Source organism: Hemitrygon akajei, chromosome 4 (genome assembly GCF_048418815.1).
Source record: "Hemitrygon akajei chromosome 4, sHemAka1.3, whole genome shotgun sequence".
NCBI lineage: Eukaryota > Metazoa > Chordata > Chondrichthyes > Myliobatiformes > Dasyatidae > Hemitrygon > Hemitrygon akajei.
This window is the reverse complement of record NC_133127.1, coordinates 84,272,280-84,294,639: the sequence shown is the minus strand read 5'-3', so window position 1 is coordinate 84,294,639 and position 22,360 is coordinate 84,272,280. Positions and strand designations below refer to the sequence as shown.

General features: G+C 43.0%; 1 protein-coding gene across 2 annotated transcripts in view; it reads right to left on the bottom strand.

Annotated features, from left to right (window-relative positions):
* naf1 (nuclear assembly factor 1 homolog (S. cerevisiae)) overlaps nucleotides 1-22,360 on the bottom strand; it is a 186,790-nt gene that overhangs the window by 13,789 nt on the left and 150,641 nt on the right. The window contains exon 8 of one of the 2 annotated variants that reach the window (XM_073042990.1): nucleotides 11,223-11,316. In XM_073042990.1, coding sequence (XP_072899091.1) covers nucleotides 11,223-11,316 — 94 coding nt within the window. Of the gene's footprint in view, nucleotides 1-11,208; nucleotides 11,317-22,360 lie in introns of both variants that reach the window. The other variant, XM_073042991.1, reaches the window with a different exon arrangement.

Below are 22,360 nucleotides of genomic sequence, written 5' to 3'. Positions count from 1 at the left end.
AGGATTTGAGTACAGGAGCAGGGAGGTTCTACTGCAGTTGTACAAGGCCTTGGTGAGACCGCACCTAGAGTATTGTGTGCAGTTTTGGTCCCCTAATCTGAGGAAAGACATTCTTGCCATAGAGGGAGTACAAAGAAGGTTCACCAGATTGATTCCTGGGATGGCAGGACTTTCATATGAAGAAAGACTGGATTGACTAGGCTTATACTCACTGGAATTTAGAAGATTGAGGGGGGATCTTATTGAAATGTATAAAATTCTAAAGGGATTGGACAGGCTAGATGCAGGAAGATTGTTTCCGATGTTGGGGAAGTCCAGAATGAGGGGTCACAGTTTAAAGATAAAAGGGAAGCCTTTTAGGACTGAGATGAGGAAAAACTTCTTCACACAGAGAGTGGTGAATCTGTGGAATTCTCTGCCACAGGAAACAGTTGAGGCCGGTTCATTGGCTACATTTAAGAGGAAGTTAGATATGGCCCTTGTGGCTAAAGGGATCGGGGGTATGGAAGAAAGCAGGTACAGGGTTTTAAGTTGGATGATCAGCCATGATCATACTGAATGGTGGTGCAGGCTCGAAGGGCCGAATGGCCTACTCCTGCACCTATTTTCTATGTTTCTATGTTTCTATCCCAATGAAGAAATTAAGAAGTCAACCTCAGTCATTAGGCAGTTTCTTCCCCACACAACTTTCACTGCAAGAATAGTTGCTTTATCCTCTCCATAAGAAATGTGACAAAAAGAGTTGCATTTTAAGACTGAGAATTACTTTATCTGAATATTAATTTCCAACACCAGATTTAGTACAAATCTTGGACTGGGAAGCTATGTGGTTAACCATAGCCTTGCATGTAGATTAATCTCAACCACATCATTCTTAAGTATCTATGTGAATGACAATCCCGACACAGCATCAGCCATATTCTCGAGCAGAAATAATGTATAATTGCTTTTGGAGACACCCTTCATTATCACAATCAGCACAACAAAAAAATGTTAAAGAAATGGAGCAATTAATCAGAAGCTGGAAATTATAATACAATCCGTCCATTATCCCAATAACAGTATTCCACTTCAACAAAGCTATTACTGAGTCCACAGGCATTAATTCCTGTAAAAGAAAGTACAACATGTGGATTCTACAAGTATAGCTAAAATGGTCCTCTGCTTCATGCAATGTTGGTTAATACCAAGTAAGAAAAGACAGAGCCAACTTTTTGACAGAAACTCTTGGAAACCAATAGGATCCCCTCTGGGTAGCTTTTCTTATGTTGATTTACTCCTCCTAGGTGTTTCATCAGATCTAGACTCTGGACATTCAACTGAATGTAACCACACATATCATTACCAAAGCATGGAAGTCAATGGCTGATGACCAGCATTCAATATCATTCCATTGATCAATTGAAACAGCACTCAGTCTCTGAGATCTTCACCTATATTTACCAGACACTGTACGTTTGGCAGCAAGATAGCCAGTATTAGGAATCAAAATCCGTGCTCTCTCAGATGAACTTTTAAGCAGCTTGGCATCCCCTCTTCTCTCTCTGGCTATCCATCCCATAGGATGATGATGGTTCCTTTCAGTCAGTTACTGGGGTTTGATATGTGCGTCCTGGAATGGCTGTACAGGCCGATCCTTGACAGGCACTGTTTGCCACATACTTGGCAGGTGAGGCCTGGAGGGGCCGCAGAGGCAGAAGCTCTGTTGTGGCGCTTCCTGTGCCTTTCCTCTGTTGCCTCTAGGAGCTTGTTATCGACAGTGTCCACACCTTTTCTGATGCTGTCCCTCCACTGTGAGCGATCTTGAGCCAGATCCTCCCATGTTGATGGGGCAATGTCAGCTTTCTTGAGGTTCCTGTGCAGAACATCCTTGTACCGTAGTCGCTGGTCTCCTCTTTTTCGTGTACCAATGGACAGTTGGCCATACAAGATGTCCTTGGGCAGTCTTCCATCAGGCATTCTGACAACATGTCCTGCCCAGCAGTCAGGCTGACATCACCAAGGTTGAAACTGCTGGCATTCCAGCTCAAGAGAGGACCTCGGTATTGGAGACCTTGTCTTGCCAGGTGATCTTCATCAGAAAATGTAGGTGACACTGCTGCAGTTGGTCAAGCTGGCATAAGTGACTCTGATATGGGCACCACGTCTCACATCCGTATAGCAAGGCTGATATGACAACGGCCCTGTTTACCTTGCACCTGGTGGACAACCTGATGTTCTGTGACCAAACTCGATCTTTCACCTGACCAAAGGCAAAGCAGGCTTTTCTGTTTCTTGACTCGGTCTCTACATCCAGAGAAGCTGAGGATGTTATTATGCTGTCCAGGTAGCAAAACTTGTTGACAGCATTGAGATGAGTGTCATCAATGAGGACAGTTGGTTCTTCGTAGCTTGAGCCAGGAGCCAGATGGTACAAAACTTCCACCTTTTTCAGGCTGATTTTCAGTCTGAAGCTTTTGGCTGCGCTGGCAAAGCGACTGGTGATCTGTAAGTCTTCGAGAGAGTGGGCAACCAGTGCACAGTCATCAGCAAACTGTAGCTCATGCTCCACAATGTCCCCGACTTTTGTTTTTGTTCTCAGTCTTGTGAGGTTGAGGAGCCCACCATCAACCATCATTTGTAGGAAGACCCCTGACTTCAGGTCTGATGTGGCATCCTGAAGAACAGCAGTGAAGAATAGACCAAACAGAGTAGGAGCCAAAACAAAACCCTGTTTTAAGCCGTTGCTGATGGAAAATGGGTCTGACAACTTACCACACATGTTGATGCGGCCTTCCGTGCCTTCGTGGAACTGACAGATGATGTTGGTTAGGCACTGGGGTGGGGGGCGGGGCGGGGAACCAAATTTTGGTAGGAGCTTTCACTAGCCATCTCTACCAACAGTGTCAAATGCTTTGATTAGATCAACAAATGTGACATAGAGACTTCTCTGCTGCTCAACACATTTCTCTTGGAGCTGTCTCAGTTCTGCCGTCTTAAAGAAGAACAACCACCAGAGTCCATTCAAGTTACATCAATCTTAAGTAGCGATAGATTTTTTAATTGCACTAAAACAATGTACAGACCTTGGACATTGTTGTGGCAAACTGAAATGGGAGTATTTGATGGTTTCCATCGGTGCTGTTTGCACGAGTCGCCTTCTTGATGGCGCCGCAGAAGAAAATACCTTTCATCCTCCGAGAACCGAATTAAAATAGAGGCTCAATCAATTCTTAGTAGGAAATTGAATGGCTGTACTAAAAAGATCAAAAACTAAAATATTAATCTTCCTCATTTTCCAGATCTTTACAAATCTGTGCTATATTTGAAGTTATCTCTTAATCAGATCCAAGATCTCAACAGGACTGACCAAGAAGTTGTGAAGAGAACAGTTACTGCAAAAATGCTGACAGGAGAGGAAAGAAGTGTCTGGTGGTGGAATTTCTTTGAGCTGGAGGAAATTTCAAGAGAATGATCTTTTGAATGCAAAAAGGCGAGGTACATGGGTACGCTGTTGTTCTATCTCAGAGCAGAGGCCTGAAAATAAAGGTGCAGGAAATGGATGAGATATGGTCAAGGGCTTTGTTAACTACGGCAGATTATGTTAATTATCCATGTTTCAGGAAAGAGATATAGCAACCCCTCTCCTCCTTTCAACATTCTGCAAGGACCATTTTCCTTAGCAGCTTTCCTGGTTCACTCCTCTTTTGTCTCGCTGGGAGTGCTCTGCATTTTACACTCCTACATTCTTTTGTATATGTTTTCATCCCTAATTGTTCCCATTTACTCAATGACCAGATATCTTTGTTTACAGTCTATCCCCACTGACAATCAATACAGTCACATGTGCTTAGCTCACTGCACTGCTCTACTCTACACTCCTGACTGTGTAGCCACGCACAGCTCAAACATCATCTATAAATTCGCCTATGACAACACTTTTGTTGGCAGAATGCCAGATGGCAACGAGAAGCCATACAGGAATGAGATTAATCAATTGGTGGAGCAGCAACAACCCCACACTCAGTGTCAGCAAGACTAAGAAACCGATTGTGGACATCAGGAAGGAGAAATTGGGAGAGACACACTAGTCCTCTTTGAGGGATCAGCTGTGGAAAAGTGAGCAGATTCAAGTTCTTGGATGCCAACATCTCAGAGGCCCTATCCTGGGCCCAACACACATTGATGCAATCATGAAGGTGGTATGTCAAGCAGCCATATTCCAATAGGAGTTTGAGAAGATTTTGGTATGTCACAGATTCTTTTATTATAAATATACGGAGCACTTTCAGACAGGTTGCATCACCATCCGGTATGGAGCCTCCAACGACCAGCATTAAACAAGGCTGAAAAGGTTAACTCCGCTAGCTTATTACAAAAACAACTCTGCCCATTGTCAAGGACATCTTCAAAAGCTGGTGCTTCAAGAAGGCAGCATCCATCGTTAAGAGCGCTCACCATTCAAGACATGACCTCTAGTTACAGCCATCACGGAGAGGTACAGGAGCCTGAAAAGCCACACCAAATGTGTTAGGAACAGCTTCTTCCCCTCCACCATCAGATTTCTGAATAGTCCATGAATTCCAGGTGGTAGATTAAAAGCAATTTACAATTGCCAACTAATGCATAGTTAGTTGAGTGGTAGAATCTGGGAGGAATTGATGGGAATATGAGAGAATAAAATGAGATTAATAAAACATGGGTGCTTGAGTTGGGGATGGTTCAGTGGATTGAATTGTATGCCTCAATATCACATGATTCTGTAACTTCACCTGCTTTATACAAGTCTGAATATATTTTTCTTACCAATTACCAATTTTCTGAGCTGGTTTCCATAAATATCTAAATTATGTCTTTTTAGCCAGATCAGGTCAGGTCATTTGTACTTTCTAGGGAGATACCACTGCATACTTTCATTCATTTTTGACAATTTTTCACCACTGCATTATGTCAAGTGCACAGCACAATAGCAGACAGTTTAGCATAATTAATTTTACGTTAATGTTTATGCTTCATAAACACAACCTGCTTCCAGAATTCATTTAGCGATTAGTACCTCCTTTTATTCCCCTCGCGTTCTCTAAGGATCCTAAGGGATCCCACGGTCACTGATGAACATGGTCATTGATTAATTAAAGTGAAAAATGGTATCCTCGGGCTAGAGCTCCAGGAGTTTACTTTGTTTATGACGACACCTGTAATTGGGCAACCAACTGAGAAGATACGAGTATACCTGGGAGTATAACCCAAACGATAAACCACTGACTGGTAGGAGTGTTCACCTGCCCTAAATAAGGAATATAAATAGGAAGAGCAGAAACCTGGTTTTGGATTGCATACAGCCAATTCTCAAACTGTTTATTATTCTTTAGTTCCCTAAGTAATGTGCTATCCTTGAGAGAGGAGAGAATTCTTTAAACTTGCACTTCTGTATCATTTTAATTAGTGTGTTTCCTCTATTTCACTTCACAGTTATAGATATGAAAATCTATTTGCCAGATCTATGATAATTTCTGTACGTTCTTATACATCTGTAGTTTTTGACTTCTATTATTGTTGTGTTCTTTAGCTAACTGCATATCCAAACAGCCATTGCCCTTTTAATCAGATATGCGTTTACTTTGCTAACAATTCAACTGTAGATATTTTATCAGACTCGTGCTATGGAGACAGGCATGATCAGGCCAGCAATTCTCTGTGTGACTGCTTCCTAGAGTCACAGAAAAGTGCAGTATAGAAACAGACCCTTCAGCCATTTAGACCATGCCAAAACCATTTAAACTGCCTATTCTCATCAAATTGCACTAAAACCATAGCACTCCATACCCCTACCATCCATGTACCTATCCAAACATTTCTTAACCATTGAAATCACTTGTGCTGGCAGTTCATTCCCCACTCTCACAACCCTTTGAGTGAGGACGTTTCCCCTCATGTTTCCCTTAAACTTTTCACCTTTCACCCTTAACCCATGATCTTTCACCTTTTACACATGTAGTTCCACCCAACCTCAAAGGAAAAAGCCTGCTTCCTGGTTATTGAAAACAATTCAACTTCATCTGTCATGATTATGATCCTAAATTAGATTTAGTATAGCTTAATGTACAATTTCATTGAGGATTCAAGATTTTAAAAGTAACTGATAAAGCCGAAGGAGTAACTATTTACTGGCTGCGAAGTCCTGATTAGGAGCAAGGATAGAAACATTGTTTACAACAGCAGAGCCATGCCTCCAGCAGTGAGGTTAGGAAGCATCTCTTCACAGTAAGGCTGGAACTTCTCTCTAAAAATGGAAATTGTTAGCTTAATTGTTAACTGAAAAGGCCGCCGAGTTCGAGTGGCTCTCCTCGCAAAGGCCGCCGGGTTCCAGTCGCTCTCCTCGCAAAGGCCGCCGGGTTAGAGTCGCTCTCCTCGCAAAGGCCGCCGGGTTCGAGTGGCTCTCCTCGCAAAGGCCGCCGGGTTCGAGTGGCTCTCCTCGCAAAGGCCGCCAGGTGCGAGTGGCTCTCCTCGCAAAGGCCGCCGGGTTAGAGTGGCTCTCCTCGCAAAGGCCGCCGGGTTAGAGTGGCTCTCCTCGCAAAGGCCGCCGGGTTCGAGTGGCTCTCCTCGCAAAGGCCGCCGGGTTCGAGTGGCTCTCCTCGCAAAGGCCGCCGGGTTCGAGTGGCTCTCCTCGCAAAGGCCGCCGGGTGCGAGTGGCTCTCCTCGCAAAGGCCGCCGGGTGCGAGTGGCTCTCCTCGCAAAGGCCGCCGGGTGCGAGTGGCTCTCCTCGCAAAAGCCGCCGGGTTCCAGTGGCTCTCCTCGCAAAGGCCGCCGGGTTCGAGTGGCTCTCCTCGGAAAGGCCGCCGGGTTCCAGTGGCTCTCCTCGCAAAGGCCTCCGGGTTCCAGTGGCTCTCCTCGCAAAGGCCGCCGGGTTCGAGTGGCTCTCCTCGGAAAGGCCGCCGGGTTCCAGTGGCTCTCCTCGCAAAGGCCGCCGGGTTCCAGTGGCTCTCCTCGCAAAGGCCGCCGGGTTCCAGTGGCTCTCCTCGCAAAGGCCGCCGGGTTCCAGTGGCTCTCCTCGCAAAGGCCGCCGGGTTCCAGTGGCTCTCCTCGCAAAGGCCGCCGGGTTCCAGTGGCTCTCCTCGCAAAGGCCGCCGGGTGCGAGTGGCTCTCCTCGGAAAGGCCGCCGGGTTAGAGTCGCTCTCCTCGCAAAGGCCGCCGGGTTCCAGTGGCTCTCCTCGCAAAGGCCGCCGGGTTAGAGTCGCTCTCCTCGCAAAGGCCGCCGGGTTCGAGTGGCTCTCCTCGCAAAGGCCGCCGGGTGCGAGTGGCTCTCCTCGCAAAGGCCGCCGGGTTCCAGTGGCTCTCCTCGCAAAGGCCGCCGGGTTCGAGTGGCTCTCCTCGCAAAGGCCGCCGGGTGCGAGTGGCTCTCCTCGCAAAGGCCGCCGGGTGCGAGTGGCTCTCCTCGCAAAGGCCGCCGGGTTCGAGAGGCTCTCCTCGCAAAGGCCGCCGGGTTCCAGTGGCTCTCCTCGCAAAGGCCGCCGGGTTCGAGTGGCTCTCCTCGCAGAGGCCGCCGGGTTCGAGTGGCTCTCCTCGCAAAGGCCGCCGGGTTCCAGTGGCTCTCCTCGGAAAGGCCGCCGGGTTCCAGTGGCTCTCCTCGCAAAGGCCGCCGGGTTCGAGTGGCTCTCCTCGGAAAGGCCGCCGGGTTCCAGTGGCTCTCCTCGCAAAGGCCTCCGGGTTCCAGTGGCTCTCCTCGCAAAGGCCGCCGGGTTCGAGTGGCTCTCCTCGGAAAGGCCGCCGGGTTCAAGCGGCTCTCCTCGCAAAGGCCGCCGGGTTCGAGTGGCTCTCCTCGGAAAGGCCGCCGGGTTCGAGTCGCTCTCCTTGAAAAGGCCGCTGCGTTTGAGTGGTCACTCTCCTGGATGCTCTTGGAGATGTTATTGATACTCAAAGTTATGGATTGAACTGTAGTTCATATTGACCTCTATCAGTTCTGTTTCCCCCCCCCCCCCCGTGTTTTCACCCATTCTTTCTTGTTGCCAGTTGGTGGGCTGAGGATTTGTGGTTTGATGTTCTCATTGCTATTTCTCTATGTGGGTGATATGTTAAGCTTTTTTGTGCAAGGGAGTGGGTTGGAGGTTTGGGGTTTGAGAGTTTTTGTTTCTCTTTTATTTTGTCAGAGAGGGCTGATGTTTTTCTTTCAATCACTTCCCTATTCTTTTCTTTGTTTTGTGGCTATCTGGACGAATCTCTGAGTTGTATACTGCATATAGACTTTGATTTTGAACCTTTATAATTTTAAAACAAGAGTGAGACATATCTAAGGTATTGAGGATTTAGAGAATTAGATTAGAATTGCTGTTTTATTGTTAAAATTTACTTACAAGTAAATCAAACAGATGGCATGACTTTTTCTACTGCAGGAAAACAAACCAAACTATAACTGCAACTCCCAAACTAAAGCTCCTCTTATTGGCAGCTAACAAGGATTACAGCTGCTTAACGGCAAGATTGGATGATTGGATTAAAAGCAAACTGAGCGGCCAGTTTCATTCCATAACTTTTGAACACATTATTTATCCATTCATCTTAAGGAATTTAACTTTACTTGGAACACCCAACTACCCCATTTCTCCCAAAATGTTACCATTTGAAAAATACTCCCAAACCAGCTTTTTAAGTTTAAAGTGGATAAATAGGAACATAGAAACATAGAAAACCTACAGCGCAATACAGGCCCTTTGGCCCACAAAGCTGTGCCGAACATGTCCTTACCTTAGAAATTATGTAGGGTTACCCATAGCCCTCTATTTTTCTGAGCTGCATGTACCTGTCCAGGAGTCTCTTAAAAGACCCTATCGTATCCACCTCCACCACCGTTGCCGGCAGCCCATTCGATACACTCACCACTCTCTGCATAAAAAAACTTACCCCTGACATCTCCTCTGTACCTACTTCCAAGCACCTTAAAACTGTGCTCTCTCATGCTAGCCATTTCAGCCATGGGAAAAAAGCCTCTGGTTATGCACACGATCAATGCCTCTCATCATCTTATACACCTCTATCAGGTCACGTCTCATCCTCCATCGCTCCCAGGAAAATAGGCCAAGTTGCAGAGGGTACCTTATCAAATGCCTTGCTGAAATCCATATACGCTACATCTACTGTTCTACCTTCATCAATGTGTTTAGTCACATCCTCAAAAAATTCAGTCAGGCTTGTAAGGCACAACCTGCCTTCGATAAAGCCACGTTCACTATTCCTAATCATATTCTACCTCTCCAAATGTTCATAAATCCTGCCTCTCAGGATCTTTTCCATCAATTTACTAACCACTGAAGTAAGACTCACTGGTCTATAATTTCCTGGGCTATCTCTACTCCCTTTCTGGAATAAGGGAACAATACCTGCAACCCTCCAATCCTCTGGGACCTCTCCCATCCCCACTGATGATACAAAGATCATTGCCAGAGGCTCAGCAATCTCCTCCCTCGCCTCCCACAGCAGCCTGGGGTACATCTCATCCAGTCGCAGTGACTTATCCAACTTGATGCTTTCTGAAAGCTCCAGCACATCCTCTTTCTTAATATCTACATGCTCTACCTTTTCAGTCTGGTGTAACTCATCCCTACAATTGCCAAGATCCTTTTCCGTAGTAAATATTAAAGCAAAGTACTCATTAAGTACCTCTGCTATCCCCTCTGGTTCCATACACACTTTTCCACTGTCACACTTGATTGGTCCTATTCTCTCCTATCTTATCCTCTTGCTCTTCACAAACTTTTAAGAATGCCTTGGAGTTTTCCTTAATCCTGTCCTCCAGGGCCTTCTCATGGCCCCTTCTGGCTCTCCTAATTTCTTTCTTAAGCTCCTTTCTTCGAGATCTTTATCATGACCAAGTTTTTTGAACCTTTCGTAAGCACTTCTTTTCTTCTTGACTATATTTACAACAGCCTTTGTATACCACAGTTCCTGTACCTTACCATCCTTTCCCTGTCTCATTGGAACATACCTATGCAGATCTCCACGCAAATATCCCCTGAACATTTGCCACATTTCTTCCGCACTTTTTCCTAAGAACATGTGTTCCCAATTTATGCCTCCAAGTTCCTGCCTGATAGCCTCATATTTCCCCTTATTCCCAATTAAACGCTTTCCTAACTTGCCTGTTCCTATCCCTCTGCAATGTTATGGTAAAGGAGATAAAATTGTGATCACTATCTCCAAAATGCTCTCCCACTAAGAGACCTGACACCTGACCAGGTTCATTTCCCAATACCAGATCAAGTACAGCCTCTCCTCTTGTAGGCTTATCTACATATTGTATCAAGAAACCTTCCTGAACGCACCTAACAAACTCCACCCCATCTAAATCCCTCACTCTAGGGGCATGCCAATTGATATTTGGGAAATTAAAATCTCCCACCACAACAACCCTATTACTATTACCCTTAATCGACCTGCATCTGCCATAATTGTCACTCAATCTCTCAATGTTATTTTACAAATTTGGTCAACAACTTTACTACTAAATTTGGATAAATAGTTCTCTATTCTTTCATTTAAGTCTTTTCCAAGTGTACTGGAAAACCAAGCTCTGGAAAAGATTGCTGGACACATGCAGTTCATACTGACGATATCTTTTGCTCTTAGCTTTTATCCAATTCCCTAACCAAGTTAATTGACTAATTTGTGTTACTGCATGGTGTCATCTGTTAAAAGTTTCTTACAAGGAACTTGTTACGTGACTTCTAGAAGTCTATATAAATAACATCCACAGACATTCCTTCATATTCTCATGAGATGAGGCTGTTCATGAACAGCAAATATGAATTGTGAAAAAACACTTCAGAGCATTTTTTTCTTCTTTTTCAGATGCTATGCTAAAATTGAGCTGACTGTTTAGGAGGAGTGCTTCATCAACCAAAGTACAAATTGCTTTTGTTATTTTCGCTTCAAACTACGAGTTTATTTTCCAATTCTCAATTGGAAATGAAAGAAAATGCAGGTGCCTAATATTGAACATGGACCATAAAACACTTCTGTAAATTGCATAGCTAACAAGATGGAATGATTATTACTGTGACAAAATATCTGATTATGCTGTAACAGGGTACAGCATCCTCAGGTATTTTTCATACACAAAAACTAAATGGAAAACAATATACATAGATAAAAAGTGTTTATTTTACAGGCCACTGAACTGCATGTGATCAAAGTTAGGCCCTTCATAATTAAACAAAGACACTGAGTTATATCTACCGATAATGTCTCACCAGGTTGAGTGATTTTATCTCCACGATTCTGTTGTTTCTTCTTCTTCTTTTGCTTGGCTTCTTTTTCTTTCTCATCATCACTGAAATCTAGAACCTATTAAAGACAGTTAATGATGAATTCTTACATTGCATGGCTTCTTATCATTCTGAGGAAGTCAGTAATCAACTAGACATGGCTTTAAGTGAAATATGTGTTACCAATAATCCCTTTTACCTCCATTTCAAGATATTACTGCCCTTCAATATCTTACTTTATTATTTTACTGAGAAACTGCGAGGAACAGGCCCTTCCAGTCCCGCCACCCCCGATTTAATCCAAGCCTAATCACAGGACAATTTACAATGACCAATTAACCTACCAACTTTTGGACAAATCTTTGGATCGTAGGAGGAAACCTGCACAGTCACAGGGAGAACGTACAAATCCCCTACAGTCAGCGGCCAGAATTGAACCCAAGTCGCTGGCACTATAAAGTGTCGTGCTAACCATAAGAACCTTAGTTATATGAAAGGATAATTACATAAGCAAAATTCAACATAATATATTTGAAATTATACTCAGTTATAGTGGTGCCACAATTAAATCTATTTTCTATCACCTTATACAACTCAAAATGTTTATGTAGCATAAGTCAGAGTAAAAGGATAAAGCATAGATGAACACAAGTCTACAAATAAAACAGTTAAAGACTCCAAATTTAACTTCTTGACTGCATTGCCAAACATTTTTAAACTGGTCACTGGTGCACCCGAAATGACCTTAATAGCTTACCAGAAGAAAATTTAATCAAGATTTATATTCCAGTTAAATGGAGAGTTACTGTGGGTGAGAATATGCATCTATGAACTTATGACAGAAACAAAAAATGCACTTGGCTCAAATAAGTAAACAAAACTTGGATATTTAACTACTAAAAATTAGGGAATTCCAAAGATTTACCCAAACATTTTACATTCTTTTCAAATTAAGCTGTATATGGGGAGCATAGAATCTGCAAAATAGCACTGTCATCCTCATTGTTTCTACTCAAGTATTAGAAATCCAATTACAGTCGGCCCTCCTTATCTGCAGGGGATTGGTTCCGAGACCGCCCCACGGATACCAAAAAATGTGGATGCTCAAGTCCCTTATTTAGCCTGTCTCGGTGCGGTGGTCTTTAGGACCCAGTGGAACCCCAGACTTTATTTAACATAGTCAGTGTGATGGGCATTAGGACCTGGCAGCACAGCTCTGAATCCACAGTGTTTCTGTTCACCAAAATAATCATGATCACGATTGAAAATAAGGTGGAAGTAATAAAGCGATTGGAAAGAGGTGAAACGCCATCGGTCATTGGAAAAGCATTAGGCTACAGTCAGTCAACGATTAGAACAATTTTAATGGAGCATGTGAAAGGCCCTGCCCCAATGAAAGCTACAATTATTACTAAGCAATGCAGTGGTTTAATTATTGAAATACATATGTTTCTTAAGTGTTTTATATACATAGAAAGGTAAAATATGTACTATATACTAAGAAAAACATTTGACTGACTGACGCTAAATAATACTGGGTGTACCTGTTCCAACTTCAAATCCAACTTAAAGACGGACTCCGGAATGGAACTCATTCATAATCATCTCTAGATTACTTATAATACCTAATACAATGTAAATGCTATATAAATAGTTGTTATACTGCATTGTTTAGGGAATAATGACAAGAAAAAAATAGTCTGTACATGCTCAAACAACGAGTGCTGGAGAGAGAACTTCAGGGTTTTCCCGATCCGTGGTTGGTTGAATTCACGCATGTGGAATCCGCGGATAAGGAGGGCCAACTGTATGTGCTTTGTGACCCATGTTCAATTTCTGCTGTGGTCTACAGGAGTTTGCATGTTCTCCCCGTCACCAGGTGGGTTTCTTCTCGGTGCTCTTGTTTCCTCCCACATTCTAAACACGTACAAGATAGTAAATTAATTGATCACATGGTGTAATGGGCAGCATAGGCTCATTAGGACAGTAGGGCCATTAACTTGCTGTATCTCTAAATAAATAAAAATCTCTTTTCTGGGTTCAAAGACGAGACCATTTTTGCTCATTTTGTAGACATGTAGCAGGCACTGAGTTTACTGGATAGTGTTAAAAGAGCTTGAAATGGAAGGTGCTCCTCAAATACACTCTGTTAAAGGATCCTCCTAATTTTATGTTGTGAAGATAAAGCATTTTCCTCTTCAGGGTGTTATGAATGTACCACAGCTCTGAGGGGCCGAAGGGTCCGGGGGTAGCCCCCTCCTTTGTGAGAATCGCAAGATCACTATTGAGTCTATTCAGGAGACCCAGGAAATGAGAGAAAGTCCACAAGGCGTTGGAATGTGCCTTGGCCTCCGAGAGGCGGACCCATTGATGCCGGCTATTGTCTCTTGGAGACGGACTTGTGTATTGCATCCTGGACGATGCAATCAAAGCCCCAGGCAATGAACCAAGGAGGAGGTTGGTGGAGGGATTGCATCATCCCCAACCTGATTGACACCTGAGACCCTGTGAGTCAGGATAAAAAGAGGGTCTGTGGGAACAGCCCCTCAGACGCACCAGAAGACACGCTAGAAATCCTGTGACAGCGTTTAAGAGCGATAGCCAGTGGGGGGGCTCGTGTGCGTCCTTCCCTTGCCTGGGATTGGCGGCCTTACCACAGAAGAACGGCTTTAGCTAAAGGAGAGGCCACAAGTGAACGGCCACTCCCAACGAGACTCCGACGGATCGAACTCATAAAGGTTGGAAAACCCGCAGGGTAACTGTTCCCATTCTATTCCTATTTCTCTCTCTCTCCAACAAAGTGCAACACAGCGACAACCAAAAGTCGGCAGCTTGTGGAACTGCAGTGAACTGTACATTTCCATCGGACAATTCATTATCCCCTAGACAACGATAGAGCTTATTTCTTATTGATTATTATTATACCCGCACCTTTAGATTTAGTATTGACAATGTATATTATCTATATGTTTGCATTGATATTATTTTTGTGAATCTTTACTAATAAATACTGTTAAAATTAGTACCATCAGACTTCAACGGACCTCTCTATCTTTGCTGGTAAGTGACCCAGTTACGGGGTACGTAACAAGGGAAAAGGTCATTTCTACAGTAATATTCAACATGCCATCATACAACACTTTGTAAACAAGGGAGAGTTACTGCAAACTGTTTCATCATACAGCAACAGTGGAAATGACAAAACATGATGCTGTTCCAAAGTGGAGCGTCCACAAATAATATCTCAATATTCTTAAGACTGAGGTAATTTATGCCCTTTAAAGAAGATGAAGAAATAGTTTGGACTGTACTTCTCTGTAACCATATTCATCAACGAAGATTCAGACACCACTACATGCAGGCTGCATCTATTAGTACCACTGAACGTAAAACGTTTCAAGCAGATAAACATCTCAAGGCAAATTTGATGCATATACAACAAACCAGTTAGAACTTTGCTGCTGAAATGTTTTCCACAAGTCACTCAGCGCTTTCATGGTTAATTCCAGTCAAGACTGTAAGGTACTTTATACAGTTGCTTTCAGACACAATGTTCTATCCAATCTATAATGAGCAACATTACAACAGTATTGTTAGGGGAAAACAGAATGGTAATTGGGCAATCTAAGCTGACATAGAAATGTGCAAGTATTGTGTTATTATTATTATTATTATTCAGGTGAGGCAAATAGCTAAGTCAAATGACAATTATTAAATGGTTATTACAGAACTTGCCAAAATGCTCAAGTCAAATTTTTTTCCGCTGCATTGATCAACATTCAAGCGGAATTAGAATCAGGTTTAGTATCACTGGCATATGTTGTTAAAGTTGTAGCACACTGCAATACAGAATAATAAAAAAAACCTATAAATTACAATAAATTATAATTAAGAAACATCAAGATACTAACAAGCTGCAGCACTTCAAACACTGAGAGCAATTTACAAGTAGTCTTGATGACGCACTGGCGTCTCATAGGCCTCTGAATGGGAATAATATCGATGATACAAAGATAGTTGGAGGAGCGGGTAGTGTTGAGGAAACAGAGGGCCTGCAGAGAGACTTAGATAGCTTAGGGGAATGGGCAAAAAAGTGGCAAATGAAATACAATGTTGGAAAGTGTACAGTCATGCACTTTGGTGGAAGAAACAAACAGGCAAACTATTATTTAGATGGGGAGAGAATTCAAAATGTAGAGATGCAAAGTGAGTTGGAGGTCCTTGTACAAGATACCCTAAAAGTTAACCTCCAGGTTGAGTCAGTTGTAAAGAAGGCAAATGAAGTATTGGCATTCATTTCTAGAGGTATAGAATATAAGAGCAGGGATGTGATGTTGAGGCTCTATAAGGCACTCGTAAGACTACACGGAGTACTGTGTGCAGTTTTGAGCTCCTTATTTTAGAAAGGAAATACTAACATTGGAGAGGGTTCAGAGAAGATTCACGAGAATGATTCCATGATTGAAAGGGTTACCATATGAGGAACTTCTGGCTATATTCCCTGGAGTTCAGGAGAATGAGGGGGGATCTCATAGAAACATTCCGAATGTTAAAAGGCCTGAACAGATTAGATATGGCAAAGTTATTTCCCATGGTATGGGATTCTAGGACAAGAGGGCACGACTTCAGGATTGAAAAATGTCCATTTAGAACTGAGATGTGGAGAAATTACTTCAGTCATAGCGTGGTAAATCTGTGGAATTTGTTGCATCAAGTGGCTGTTGCGGCCAAGTCACTGGGTGTATTTAAGGCAGAGATAGATAGGTTCTTGATTAGCCAGGGCATCAAAGGGTATGGAATGAAGGCGAGGGTGTGGGAATGACTGCAAGAATGGGATCAGCCCATGATTGAATGGCGGAGCAGACTCAATTGGCCGAATGGCCTACTTCTGCTCCTATACTTCATGGTCAAATACAATACACTAGCGATGAAATCAGAAATGTTAGCCCTTAAAACCAAAAAAGGAGAGCTCATCAGGATTAGTTTGATGAAAATATCACCAGGATACTGGAAGAGAAGCAGAAGGCATTTCTTGCATGCCAAAACGTTTCTTCCATCCCAAAACGCGATCAGTTCAAACATCTTCAGAGGCATGGCCCTACACAGAATGCAGACTGAATGGTGGGAGAGAAGGGAGGAGGAAATCCAGTGCTAAACTGACACCAAATATGCTAAAATGCTCTTCAGTGCCATCAAAGCAATCTATGGTCCACACAAGCCATGCACCACACGCCTTCTGTCAGCAGATGGCACAGTCCTGCTCAGAGACAGAAAGCATTAACAGCAGGTGGAGAGAGCCCTTCAGCAACATTTTCAACAGGCCTTCTACTGTAGACCATGCTTCATTCAGTCAGATCCCCCAGAAACACACAGCCATCAGCCTCGACCTCCCTCCTACATCTGAGGTCAAACAGTTGAGGTCAAATAAACCATCGCTTGTTTAAATTCTAGAAAGTCCCCAGGGAAGGATGGAATCTCTGTCGAGATCTGCAACTTAATGGGTCTAGTTGCACTAAGAGCCTTCCATGACATTCTGATGAGCATCTGGGAAGATGAAGACATGCTCAGTGAATGCAGAGCAATTGTACCTCCTTTCAAGAACAAAGGCAGCAAAGGGAACTGCGGTAACTACCATGGCACCTCCGTGCTGCCGACTGCCGGGAAGATCCTAGCCCACATCATTCTCAACCCTCTAATCATTTCCAAGAAGGACCGGTCCGAGTCACAGTGCATGCTCCACCCTGAAAAAGCACCACTGACATACTGTTCATAGTCCATCAGGTTCAGAAAACAGTATCGAGCAGAACCTAGATCAATACATTTTCCTCATAGATTTAATCAAGGTCTTTGGACAATTTTGTCAGAGTTGGGATGCCCACACAAGTTCATCAGTCTTACTCGCTTCCTTCACGATAAGGCTGGCCACTTCCTCTCAAATGGGGACACCTCAAAGCCCCAAATGGTGTGAAGCAAGTGTGTGTACTAGCCCCCATACTGTTCAACCTTTTCATTCCACATGTACTCAGCCACACAGTCAGGGACCTTAAACACAGGGTGTATTACAGTACAGACTTGGAAGATCATCATTTGATCTGTGTCGCTGAAAATCCAGATCTAAGACGGTTAAAAGAGTCACCCCAAAGTACTCTATGTGGATAACTGTGTTCTTGTGGCCAGCAAGGAATCTGATCTGCAACTGGCTATTAACTGGTGTTTGTTTGGCCTCACCATCAGTCTGGACAAACCAGAGGCCTTATTTCAGCCTGCTACTGTGCCACCTTCCACCACGATTGAAAGCACAATACTGAGCGTAGTAAAGTCATGTAAATACCTTGGCAGTGTCATCTCCAGTGATAGTTCCTTGAATAAAGAAATCAATGCCAGGATTTGCAAGGCTTGTCAGAGCCTCGGCTGCCTGTGATCATGTGTGTTAAGTCAGCATAATATCCAGATGTCCGCTGAGATCAATTTGTACAAGACTGTTCTCTTCACTGGCCCCCTGTAAGGTGGTGAAATGTGGACTGTATACAAAATGCAACTCAAAACTACTGGAGCATTTCCACACGCATAGCCCTGAGATCCATCATGGGAATTTGCTGGCATGAATGTATCACAAACCTGGAAGTCCTCAATAGGGCAAAGACTAACAGTATTGAAGCCAAGATCCTGAAAGCACCACTTCATTGAACCGGACATGTTATACACATGGAGGTCTCCAGACTCCCTAAGCAGCTGCTCTATGACCAGTTACCACGGGGAAGCAGAAACCATGGTAGACCTCAAAAGAGGTTTAAAGACTGGACAAAAATCAGTACTGCTTATAGCGGGCTTGCTCCAGGGCATGTGGAACATAGGGCATGAGACAGAACTATTTGGGATGTCTTGGTTAAACTTACTCACCGCGACTTAGAAGACAGCATTGTGTGGACCTTGAAACTGCCCGACAAAAGAGGAAAGCATCAGCGACAGCCGTGTCTACAGAATCAGGACAACTCCCTTGTTCCCACTGTGAGCAGCTGTGCCACGCAAGAAGTGGCCTCTATTGTCATCTTCAAACACACATCAGATGAGTTGCACAAACACAATTGTCACTGCCGAAATCAATGGACAACCAACATTTATGTACATAAGAACATTTAAACAAGAAGTGCAGAAAAAAAACGGGAAAAAAGTGGCGCAAGTTTTCATGGGTACAGTGTCCATTGATAAACCTGATGGCTGTGGGGAAGAAGCTGTTGCTGAAACATTAAGCGTCTCCCTTCAGGCTCCTGTACTGCCTCCTTGATGGTAGCAATGAAAAGAGGGCATGTCCTGGGTGATGGGGGTCCTTAATGATGGATGCCGCCTTTTTGAAACATTTACTTTTGAAGGTGTTGTTGAAGCTGGGGTGGCTAGTCTCCATGATGGAGTCGCTGAGTTTACAACTTTCTGCACCTTTTCTCGATCCTGTGCAACGGCTCCTCCATACTAGAGAGTGATGCAATGAATTAGTATGCTCTGTATGGTGATAGAGGCCCTCCGTTGGAGTTGGTTGACCACAAGTCTAGTGTCCCAGCTAAGTGATATGTAAGCCAGTAAGCAAGCCAGGGCAGTACAATATGGAGAGCAAGCTGTTGTCCATATAGCAGGCTCCCCCACTCCACGCTGCTAATGAATCCCAAAGAACGCCAGAGACTGATATAGTTTGGCACCAGCAGTTTCACAGGAGTTGCAAGTCAGTGTTGAACTCAACATTGGACTGCCTTAGGGTCTTCAGCTCCAGGTTTTTCCTCAGGGTTTACTCCCAAAGCCTTCCCCAAGAATGGATATAGCCACAAGGCAACAGAGATTTGAGATCAGAGATGTCCTTCTCATAGACGAGTTGCCAACCATGGCTAACTGGTTTTAAAGTGCCAGAAATCTGCCTTTGCTCCTATCGTCAGCAGAAACAGTTCAGCCAAGCTCAGTATCTAAGCCATACATAAAGGCCAGGAGCTGGACTTGGTTGTCAGAGGCTACTTGAGTCGCATACCATTGAGTGTGAGCTTATTCCCACTACAACCCCTTTCAGTTATAATAACCAACATACTCCACAGTACATCTGTAGAAATTTGTGCCTTTGGTGTCATACCAATTCTCCTCAAACTCCTAATAAAATACAGGCGCTGTGAAACCTTCTTTATAATTGCATCAATATGTTGGGCCCAGGATAGATCTTCAGTGATTTTGACATTTAGGAACTGGAAACTGCTCACCCTTTCCACTTCTGATTGCTAGATGAGAACTGGTGTGTGTTTCTCGACTTCTCCTTTCTGAAGTCCACAACCAATTCCTTGGTCTTACTGATATCAAGTGCAAGGTGGTTGTTGCGACATCACTCAACTAGCTGATCTATCTGGCTCACATACACCTCCTCATCACCATCTGAAATTCTGACAATAGATGCACTGTCAGTATATTTATAGATGTTGCTTGAGCTGTGGCTAGCCACACAGTCATGGGCGTAGAGAGTATAGATATTGGGCTAAGCAAAGCACGCATCCTTGAGATGCGCCAGTGTTGACTGTCAGTGAAGAGATGCTATTTCTGATCCGCACAGATTGTGATCTTCCTATGAGGAAGTCAAGGATTCAGTTGCAGAGAGAGGTACACCAGGCTTTGGAACTTGTTGATTTAGACTGTTGATCAACACTGTGGAAAGATAATTTGTATAGGGTGCAAACACACACAACTGAGTATAACTGCCTAACATCCTGCAAAGCATTTGAAACCAGTTCATATTTTGTGAGGCATTTTAAGATGTTTTAGACTTGATAAGACACTATACAAATGCAAGATTTTCCTTCAACATAAGACTTACGTCCTTGATAAATGTTTTATTTCTCTGACTAAAATTTCAGTAGGCTAATAAAAGAACTTCTTTGTTATTTTAAAATCAATCCTGATATGGCATTACCTCCAGCTTTGAAGGTTTTATGGCAGTGGCAGTGAATGATCAAATCACCTCATGATATTTAAATGACATAAGTAACTCAACTCATAAATTTCGTTCTTCCAACGATCTATACTTAGGTATGTATCCGATTTCCAAGTCACTGCAATAGCTTTTTTGGCTACTGCCAATGCAATTTTTATAAATTCTTTCTGATATTTATTCAATCTGGATATCGGTTTTATCCCTTCAATATTACCTAGTAAAAGTAATGTTGGGTTGTGTGGAAGTTGTATTCCAATGATTTGTTCCAGTAAAACTCTTAAATTTGTCCAAAAAGGTTGAATTTTAGAGCAAGACCAAGTAGAATGTAAAAAAGTACCAATTTCTTGGTTACATCGAAAACACTGATCAGATAGATTTGGGTTTAATTTGTTTATTTTTTGTGGTGTAATATATAGTTGATGTAAAAAATTGTATTGCACTAATCTTAATCGAACATTTATTGTATTTGTCATACTCTCAAGACATAGTCTTGACCAGTTTTTTTCTTCAATTTTGATATTCAAATCACTTTCCCATTTTTGTCTTGACTTATGGACTCCTTGTTTAATTGCCTGTTTTTGAATCAAATTATACATACAAGAGATAAATTTTTTAATCTTTCCTTTTTGAATTAAAGTTTCTATTTCATTGGGTTTCGGTAGTAACATTGAAAAAATCACTTACAATTTAAGAGATAAATATGAAACATTTTTGAAAATTTGGCGCCCTTATTTACAAAAGACAGGATTAAATATATAGGTGCTCCGAAGATGAAATAACTGGTTACTTGGGGAAAGAAATAAATGCATACACTAAAGTTATTACGAACTCCGTGGAGCGTGTGGGGACCCTCCAATATCCAGGCATTCCTTTTTTTTTCTCTTTCTTTTTTTTTAGGGATGTTAGGGGGGAGGGGTTAAGGGGAGGGGGGCTGGGTAACATTTTTTTTTCTTATACACTTTTATTCTGTAACTATTTGAAAACAATAAAAAAAGTTAAAAAAAAAGAAGTAACTCAACTCATATTAGCTCATCTTGGTTTTTCTCCTCCATTTTTAACTGAACCCCTCCTCACCTCTCTGGAAGCGGAGATGTCCCCAGCCTGACCTGCCCTGACACGTCCTTCTACTCTGCATTTCACAATTACATTCTTTTGACTATGTTTTTACTCGCAAACTGTTCCCGTTCACTCATGTACCAGGTGACCTTACAGATTACCCCCAATGTCACTTTGGTTTTATCTCTTAGATACATCCCCACCCTCTCTGAAGTGAAAGCTTCTTCTCTTCTCTCCTTCTGACAAAGGCTCTTTGAATTGAAACAGCATCTCTGTTTTACTTCCCACAGAGGGTGGTCTGATCTGAGCATTTTTGGTCTTCATATTGTTTCCATTTCACATACTGCAAGTAAACAACTAGTAATCTCCAGTGTAGAGGTTCCCAACATTTTTTATGCCATGGACCAATACCATTAAGCAAGGGATCTGCAAGCCTCAGGTTGGGAACTCCTGCTCTAGGGGGACAGTTGGCATTGCTCCTCTATGGAGCATTTTGGGCCTGCAATCTTACACTATGCAGATGATTCTTAAAGATTAGGAGGAATTTATTTAGCCAGAGGGTGGTGAATTTGCCACAGACAGCTATGGAGGCCAAGTCATTCGGTATATTTAAAACTGATGTTGACAGTTCCTTGATTAGAAAGCTTGTCAGAAGTATTGGAAGAGAAGGCAGGAGAATGAGGTTTAGTGTGATAAAAATCAGCCATGATAGAATGGCGGAACAGACTCGATGAGCCAATGGCCTAATTCTGCTCTTGTGTCTTGTGGCCTTGTGTCTTTCAGTTTTGATCGGCTTTGACATGGGACAAAGATTTGTTGATGCTTGCTTAAGCATTGGGTGGATACTTGTTCCATGTTTAATTTTGAAAATGTAACTCCACTAGTGCAATGTCCAAGAGAGAAAGTCCATAACTTTCCTTTCAGAAAAGAAACAGCATTGAAATCCCTAACAAACAAAGGCAGGGCCAAATTTAAAACTGTCACTTGACAATGTAGTTTCCTCCCATATCCAAAAAATTTGTGGCTTTGGAGGTTAAATGACCGCTGTAAATTGGCATTGATTGTGAAGGGAAATGATGAGAATGTGCAGAGAATTACAGTTACAAGAAAA